This window comes from Nerophis ophidion, linkage group LG17 (genome assembly GCF_033978795.1).
Source record: "Nerophis ophidion isolate RoL-2023_Sa linkage group LG17, RoL_Noph_v1.0, whole genome shotgun sequence".
In the NCBI taxonomy this organism is placed as follows: Eukaryota; Metazoa; Chordata; class Actinopteri; order Syngnathiformes; family Syngnathidae; genus Nerophis; species Nerophis ophidion.
In genome coordinates this window covers 6,137,033-6,146,401 of record NC_084627.1, presented here as the reverse complement: position 1 = coordinate 6,146,401, position 9,369 = coordinate 6,137,033, and the positions used below count along the sequence as shown (strand labels likewise).

At 40.7% G+C, this 9,369-nt stretch overlaps 1 protein-coding gene and 1 long non-coding RNA gene across 3 annotated transcripts in view; both read right to left on the bottom strand.

Moving 5' to 3' along the window:
- The window catches only part of LOC133535878 (uncharacterized), an 8,849-nt gene extending 4,432 nt beyond the window's left edge, over positions 1 to 4,417 (bottom strand). Inside the window, exon 1 of the long non-coding RNA XR_009802348.1 lies at positions 1,297 to 4,417. This is a non-coding gene — a long non-coding RNA (uncharacterized LOC133535878). The remainder of the gene's footprint in view (positions 1 to 1,296) is intronic.
- Positions 1 to 9,333, bottom strand: part of LOC133535877 (molybdopterin synthase sulfur carrier subunit) — a 15,738-nt gene extending 6,405 nt beyond the window's left edge. The window contains exon 1 of one of the 2 annotated variants that reach the window (XM_061875896.1): positions 9,130 to 9,333. In XM_061875896.1, coding sequence (XP_061731880.1) covers positions 9,130 to 9,141 — 12 coding nt within the window. In that variant the 5' untranslated portion in view covers positions 9,142 to 9,333. Of the gene's footprint in view, positions 1 to 4,428; positions 4,553 to 9,129 lie in introns of those variants that run through there. The other variant, XM_061875894.1, reaches the window with a different exon arrangement.
- Positions 9,334 to 9,369: the final 36 nt, after the last annotated feature.

Genomic DNA, 9,369 nt, shown 5'->3' with positions numbered 1-9,369 from the left:
CACTGGAACACTACAAGGTATGTGATCATTACCATCTTGTCAACACAGACACACACACACCTGGAAACACACTCACACAGGTTATGTGATCATTACCATCTTGTCAACACAACACGCACACCTGGAAACACACTTACACAGGTTAATGTGATCATTACCATCTTGTCAACACAACACACACACACCTGGAAACACACTCACACAGGTCATGTGATCATTACCATCTTGTCAACACAACACGCACACCTGGAAACACACTCACACAGGTCATGTGATCATTACCATCTTGTCAACACAACACACACACCTGGAAACACACTCACACAGGTTATGTGATCATTACCATCTTGTCAACACAACACACACACCTGGAAACACACTCACACAGGTCATGTGATCATTACCATCTTGTCAACACAACACAGCACACCTGGAAACACACTCACACAGGTTATGTGATCATTACCATCTTGTCAACACAACACGCACACCTGGAAACACACTTCACACAGGTCATGTGATCATTACCATCTTGTCAACACAACACACACACACCTGGAAACACACTCACACAGGTCATGTGATCATTACCATCTTGTCAACACAACACGCACACCTGGAAACACACTCACACAGGTCATGTGATCATTACCATCTTGTCAACACAACACACACACACCTGGAAACACACTCACACAGGTTATGTGATCATTACCATCTTGTCAACACAACACACACACCTGGAAACACACTCACACAGGTCATGTGATCATTACCATCTTGTCAACACAACACCACACCTGGAAACACACTCACACAGGTCATGTGATCATTACCATCTTGTCAACACAACACACACACCTGGAAACACACTCACACAGGTCATGTGATCATTACCATCTTGTCAACACAACACGCACACCTGGAAACACACTCACACAGGTCATGTGATCATTACCATCTTGTCAACACAACACACACACACCTGGAAACACACTCACACAGGTCATGTGATCATTACCATCTTGTCAACACAACACACACACCTGGAAACACACTCACACAGGTCATGTGATCATTACCATCTTGTCAACACAACACACACACCTGGAAACACACACACACAGGTCATGTGATCATTACCATCTTGTCAACACAACACACACACACCTGGAAACACACTCACACAGGTTATGTGATCATTACCATCTTGTCAACACAACACGCACACCTGGAAACACACTCACACAGGTCATGTGATCATTACCATCTTGTCAACACAACACACACACACACCTGGAAACACACACACACAGGTCATGTGATCATTACCATCTTGTCAACACAACACACACACCTGGAAACACACTCACACAGGTCATGTGATCATTACCATCTTGTCAACACAACACACACACCTGGAAACACACTCACACAGGTCATGTGATCATTACCATCTTGTCAACACAACACACACACACCTGGAAACACACTCACACAGGTCATGTGATCATTACCATCTTGTCAACACAACACACACACCTGGAAACACACTCACACAGGTCATGTGATCATTACCATCTTGTCAACACAACACACACACACCTGGAAACACACTCACACAGGTCATGTGATCATTACCATCTTGTCAACACAACACACACACACCTGGAAACACACTCACACAGGTCATGTGATCATTACCATCTTGTCAACACAACACACACACCTGGAAACACACTCACACAGGTCATGTGATCATTACCATCTTGTCAACACAACACACACACACCTGGAAACACACTCACACAGGTCATGTGATCATTACCATCTTGTCAACACAACACACACACCTGGAAACACACTCACACAGGTCATGTGATCATTACCATCTTGTCAACACAACACACACCTGGAAACACACTCACACAGGTCATGTGATCATTACCGTCTTGTCAACACAACACACACACCTGGAAACACACTCACACAGGTCATGTGATCATCACCGTCTTGTCAACACAACACACACACCTGGAAACACACTCACACAGGTCATGTGATCATTACCATCTTGTCAACACAACACACACACACCTGGAAACACACTCACACAGGTCATGTGATCATTACCATCTTGTCAACACAACACACACACACCTGGAAACACACTCACACAGGTCATGTGATCATTACCATCTTGTCAACACAACACACACACCTGGAAACACACTCACACAGGTCATGTGATCATTACCATCTTGTCAACACAACACACACACCTGGAAACACACTCACACAGGTCATGTGATCATTACCATCTTGTCAACACAACACACACACACCTGGAAACACACTCACACAGGTCATGTGATCATTACCATCTTGTCAACACAACACACACACCTGGAAACACACTCACACAGGTCATGTGATCATTACCATCTTGTCAACACAACACACACACACCTGGAAACACACTCACACAGGTCATGTGATCATTACCATCTTGTCAACACAACACACACACACCTGGAAACACACTCACACAGGTCATGTGATCATTACCATCTTGTCAACACAACACACACACCTGGAAACACACTCACACAGGTTATGTGATCATTACCATCTTGTCAACACAACACGCACACCTGGAAACACACTTACACAGGTCATGTGATCATTACCATCTTGTCAACACAACACACACACACCTGGAAACACACTCACACAGGTCATGTGATCATTACCATCTTGTCAACACAACACGCACACCTGGAAACACACTCACACAGGTCATGTGATCATTACCATCTTGTCAACACAACACGCACACCTGGAAACACACTCACACAGGTTATGTGATCATTACCATCTTGTCAACACAACACGCACACCTGGAAACACACTCACACAGGTCATGTGATCATTACCATCTTGTCAACAAAACACACACACACCTGGAAACACACTCACACAGGTCATGTGATCATTACCATCTTGTCAACACAACACACACACCTGGAAACACACTCACACAGGTCATGTGATCATTACCATCTTGTCAACACAACACGCACACCTGGAAACACACTCACACAGGTCATGTGATCATTACCATCTTGTCAACAAAACACACACACACCTGGAAACACACTCACACAGGTCATGTGATCATTACCATCTTGTCAACACAACACACACACACCTGGAAACACACTCACACAGGTCATGTGATCATTACCATCTTGTCAACACAACACGCACACCTGGAAACACACTCACACAGGTCATGTGATCATTACCATCTTGTCAACACAACACACACACACCTGGAAACACACTCACACAGGTCATGTGATCATTACCATCTTGTCAACACAACACACACACCTGGAAACACATTCACACAGGTCATGTGATCATTACCATCTTGTCAACACAACACACACACACCTGGAAACACACTCACACAGGTCATGTGATCATGACCGTGTTGACACACACAGGTCATGTGATCATTACCGTCTTGTCAACAAAACACACACACACACACACACACACACACAGGTCATGTGATCATCACTGTCTTGTCAACACAACACACACACACACACACACACACACACACACACACACACACACACACACACACACACACACACACACGCAGATCATGTGATCATCAGTGTCTTGTCAACACAACACATAGGTCATGTGATCATCACCGTCTTGTCAACACAACACACACACACACACACACACAGCAGATCATGTGATCATCACAGTCTTGTCAACACAACACACACACACACAGCAGGTCATGTGATCATCACCGTCTTGTCAACACAACACACACACCTGGCAACACACACTCACAGGCCATGTGATCATCACCGTCTTGTCAACACAACACACACACACACACAGCAGGTCATGTGATCATCACAGTCTTGTCAACACAACACACACACACAGCAGATCATGTGATCACCACAGTCTTGTCAACACAGACACAGACACACACACACACAGCAGGTCATGTGATCATCACAGTCATGTCAACACAACACAACACACACACCTGGCAACACACACTCACAGGTCATGTGATCATCAGTGTCTTGTCAACACAACACACACACACACACACACACACACACAGGTCATGTGATCATCACCGTCTTGTCAACACAACACACACACACACACACAGCAGGTCATGTGATCATCACAGTCTTGTCAATCACACACACACACACACACACACACACACACACACACACACACACACACACACACACACACACACATATACATATCTATAAAAGTGTGTGTGTATACTTGAGGTGAGAAGGAAGAGAGCAAGGTGAGTGTGACAGCTGGACATCTTTATTGTTCAAGTGTCTCCTGCAGCACACTCACCTTAGTTGCCTTCAGGACGCTGAGCTTAGTTAACTTGGTTGTCTTTAAGGCAGTGAGCTTAGTTAACATAGTTGCCTCTAAGGCAGTGAAATTAGTTAACGTAGCTTAGTTAACATAATTGCCTTTAAGGCAGTGAGCTTAGTTAACGTAGCTTAGTTAACATAGTTGCCTTTAAGGCAGTGAGCTTAGTTAACATAGTTGCCTTTAAGGCAGTGAGCTTAGTTAACATAGTTGCCTTTAAGGCAGTGAGCTTAGTTAACGTAGCTTAGTTAACATAGTTGCCTTTAAGGCAGTGAGCTTAGTTAACATAAGTTGCCTTTAAGGCAGTGAGCTTAGTTAACATAGTTGTCTTTAAGGCAGTGAGCTTAGTTAACATAGTTGTCTTTAAGACAGTGAGCTTAGTTAACGTAGCTTAGTTAACATAGTTGCCTTTAAGGCAGTGAGCTTAGTTAACATAAGTTGCCTTTAAGGCAGTGAGCTTAGTTAACATAGTTGTCTTTAAGGCAGTGAGCTTAGTTAACGTAGTTGTCTTTAAGACAGTGAGCTTAGTTAACTTAGTTGTCTTTAAGGCAGTGAGCTTAGTTAACTTAGTTGTCTTTAAGACAGTGAGCTTAGTTAACTTAGTTGTCTTTAAGGCAGTGAGCTTAGTTAACTTAGTTGTCTTTAAGGCAGTGAGCTTAGTTAACTTAGTTGTCTTTAAGGCAGTGAGCTTAGTTAACATAGTTGCCTCTAAGGCAGTGAAATTAGTTAACGTAGCTTAGTTAACATAATTGCCTTTAAGGCAGTGAGCTTAGTTAACGTAGCTTAGTTAACATAGTTGCCTTTAAGGCAGTGAGCTTAGTTAACATAGTTGCCTTTAAGGCAGTGAGCTTAGTTAACATAGTTGCCTTTAAGGCAGTGAGCTTAGTTAACGTAGCTTAGTTAACATAGTTGCCTTTAAGGCAGTGAGCTTAGTTAACATAAGTTGCCTTTAAGGCAGTGAGCTTAGTTAACATAGTTGTCTTTAAGGCAGTGAGCTTAGTTAACATAGTTGCCTTTAAGGCAGTGAGCTTAGTTAACGTAGCTTAGTTAACATAGTTGCCTTTAAGGCAGTGAGCTTAGTTAACATAAGTTGCCTTTAAGGCAGTGAGCTTAGTTAACATAGTTGTCTTTAAGGCAGTGAGCTTAGTTAACATAGTTGTCTTTAAGACAGTGAGCTTAGTTAACGTAGCTTAGTTAACATAGTTGCCTTTAAGGCAGTGAGCTTAGTTAACATAAGTTGCCTTTAAGGCAGTGAGCTTAGTTAACATAAGTTGTCTTTAAGACAGTGAGCTTAGTTAACGTAGCTTAGTTAACATAGTTGCCTTTAAGGCAGTGAGCTTAGTTAACATAAGTTGCCTTTAAGGCAGTGAGCTTAGTTAACATAAGTTGTCTTTAAGGCAGTGAGCTTAGTTAACGTAGTTGTCTTTAAGACAGTGAGCTTAGTTAACTTAGTTGTCTTTAAGGCAGTGAGCTTAGTTAACTTAGTTGTCTTTAAGACAGTGAGCTTAGTTAACTTAGTTGTCTTTAAGGCAGTGAGCTTAGTTAACTTAGTTGTCTTTAAGGCAGTGAGCTTAGTTAACTTAGTTGTCTTTAAGGCAGTGAGCTTAGTTAACTTAGTTGTCTTTAAGACAGTGAGCTTAGTTAACTTAGTTGTCTTTAAGGCAGTGAGCTTAGTTAACGTAGTTGTCTTTAAGACAGTGAGCTTAGTTAACATAGTTGTCTTTAAGGCAGTGAGCTTAGTTAACTTAGTTGTCTTTAAGACAGTGAGCTTAGTTAACTTAGTTGTCTTTAAGGCAGTGAGCTTAGTTAACTTAGTTGTCTTTAAGGCAGTGAGCTTAGTTAACTTAGTTGTCTTTAAGGCAGTGAGCTTAGTTAACTTAGTTGTCTTTAAGACAGTGAGCTTAGTTAACTTAGTTGTCTTTAAGGCAGTGAGCTTAGTTAACTTAGTTGTCTTTAAGGCAGTGAGCTTAGTTAACTTAGTTGTCTTTAAGGCAGTGAGCTTAGTTAACTTAGTTGTCTTTAAGACAGTGAGCTTAGTTAACTTAGTTGTCTTTAAGGCAGTGAGCTTAGTTAACTTAGTTGTCTTTAAGGCAGTGAGCTTAGTTAACTTAGTTGTCTTTAAGGCAGTGAGCTTAGTTAACTTAGTTGTCTTTAAGGCAGTGAGCTTAGTTAACTTAGTTGTCTTTAAGGCAGTGAGCTTATTTAGCTTAGTTAAGTTAGTTACCTTTGAGACACTGAGCTTAGTTAGCTTAGTTAACTTAGTTGTCTTTAAGGCAGTGAGCTTAGTTAACATAAGTTGCCTTTAAGGCAGTGAGCTTAGTTAACATAGTTGTCTTTAAGGCAGTGAGCTTAGTTAACGTAGTTGTCTTTAAGACAGTGAGCTTAGTTAACTTAGTTGTCTTTAAGGCAGTGAGCTTAGTTAACTTAGTTGTCTTTAAGACAGTGAGCTTAGTTAACTTAGTTGTCTTTAAGGCAGTGAGCTTAGTTAACTTAGTTGTCTTTAAGGCAGTGAGCTTAGTTAACTTAGTTGTCTTTAAGGCAGTGAGCTTAGTTAACTTAGTTGTCTTTAAGACAGTGAGCTTAGTTAACTTAGTTGTCTTTAAGGCAGTGAGCTTAGTTAACTTAGTTGTCTTTAAGACAGTGAGCTTAGTTAACTTAGTTGTCTTTAAGGCAGTGAGCTTAGTTAACTTAGTTGTCTTTAAGGCAGTGAGCTTAGTTAACTTAGTTGTCTTTAAGGCAGTGAGCTTAGTTAACTTAGTTGTCTTTAAGACAGTGAGCTTAGTTAACTTAGTTGTCTTTAAGGCAGTGAGCTTAGTTAACTTAGTTGTCTTTAAGGCAGTGAGCTTAGTTAACTTAGTTGTCTTTAAGGCAGTGAGCTTAGTTAACTTAGTTGTCTTTAAGACAGTGAGCTTAGTTAACTTAGTTGTCTTTAAGGCAGTGAGCTTAGTTAACTTAGTTGTCTTTAAGGCAGTGAGCTTAGTTAACTTAGTTGTCTTTAAGGCAGTGAGCTTAGTTAACTTAGTTGTCTTTAAGGCAGTGAGCTTAGTTAACTTAGTTGTCTTTAAGGCAGTGAGCTTATTTAGCTTAGTTAAGTTAGTTACCTTTGAGACACTGAGCTTAGTTAGCTTAGTTAACTTAGTTGTCTTTAAGGCAGTGAGCTTAGTTAACTTAGTTGTCTTTAAGGCAGTGAGCTTATTTAGCTTAGTTAAGTTAGTTACCTTTGAGACACTGAGCTTAGTTAGCTTAGTTAATTGAGTTGCCTTTAAGGCAGTGAGCTTAGTTAACTTAGTTGTCTTTAAGGCAGTGAGCTTATTTAGCTTAGTTAAGTTAGTTACCTTTGAGACACTGAGCTTAGTTAGCTTAGTTAATTGAGTTGCCTTTAAGGCAGTGAGCTTAGTTAACGTAGTTAGTTAACTTAGTTGCCTTTAAAGCAATGAGCATAGTTAACTTAGTTGCCTTTAAGACAGTGAGCTTAGTTAACGTAGCTTAGTTAACATAGTTGCCTTTAAAGCAATGAGCATAGTTAACTTAATTGCCTCTAAGGCAGTGAAATTAGTTAACGTAGCTTAGTTAACATAATTGCCTTTAAGGCAATGAGCTTAGTTAACGTAGTTGTCTTTAAGGCAATGAGCTTAGTTAACGTAGTTGCCTTTAAGGCAGTGAAATTAGTTAACGTAGCTTAGTTAACATAATTGCCTTTAAGGCAGTGAGTTTAGTTAACTTAGTTGCCTTTAAGGCAGTGAGCTTAGTTAACTTAGTTGCCTTTAAGGCAGTGAAATTAGTTAACGTAGCTTAGTTAACATAATTGCCTTTAAGGCAGTGAGTTTAGTTAACATAGTTACATTTAAGACAGTGAGCTTAGTTAACTTAGTTGCCTTTAAGGCAGTGAAATTAGTTAACGTAGCTTAGTTAACATAATTGCCTTTAAGGAAGTGAGTTTAGTTAACATAGTTACATTTAAGACAGTGAGCTTAGTTAACTTAGTTGCCTTTAAGGCAGTGAAATTAGTTAACGTAGCTTAGTTAACATAATTGCCTTTAAGGCAGTGAGTTTAGTTAACTTAGTTGCCTTTAAGACAGTGAGCTTAGTTAACTTAGTTGCCTTTAAGGCAGTGAAATTAGTTAACGTAGCTTAGTTAACATAATTGCCTTAAGGCAGTGAGTTTAGTTAACATAGTTACATTTAAGACAGTGAGCTTAGTTAACTTAGTTGCCTTTAAGGCAGTGAAATTAGTTAACGTAGCTTAGTTAACATAATTGCCTTTAAGGCAGTGAGTTTAGTTAACATAGTTACATTTAGGACAGTGAGCTTAGTTAACTTAGTTGCCTTTAAGGCAGTGAAATTAGTTAACGTAGCTTAGTTAACTTAGTTGCCTTTAAGGCAGTGAAATTAGTTAACGTAGCTTAGTTAACTTAGTTGCCTTTAAGGCAGTGAAATTAGTTAACGTAGCTTAGTTAACATAGTTGCCTTTAAGGCAGTGAGCTTAGTTAACGTTAGTTGGTTAGTTACTTAGTTGGTTGGTCAGTGAGTGAGTGAGTGAGTGAGTGAGTGAGTGAGTGAGTGAGTTAGTTAGTTAGTTAGTTAGTTAGTTAGTTAGTTAGTTAGTTAGTTAGTTAGTTAGTTAGAGCCGTACGACATCTGAGTCCGGCGACTTTTTCCCGCCCACACGGAAGCACTCACGCGCGCAGTCATGGGGAGCAGAAGTGCGGTCAAACATGAAGAATATGGAGAGCAGAGGAGTGAGACATGAGGAAAATGGCGAGCAGAAGTCAAAAGTCAGCAAGACGCAGCTTGGTCAACTTTGTCGTCGTCTTCTTTTCTGCAGTGGTCTTCTCTAACCACCACTTCCGGCCTGACACGTGACGTCACTACAACCTGCGCTCTCATTGGCTGCCGCCACTTCTTCCTCGTCTCCTAACA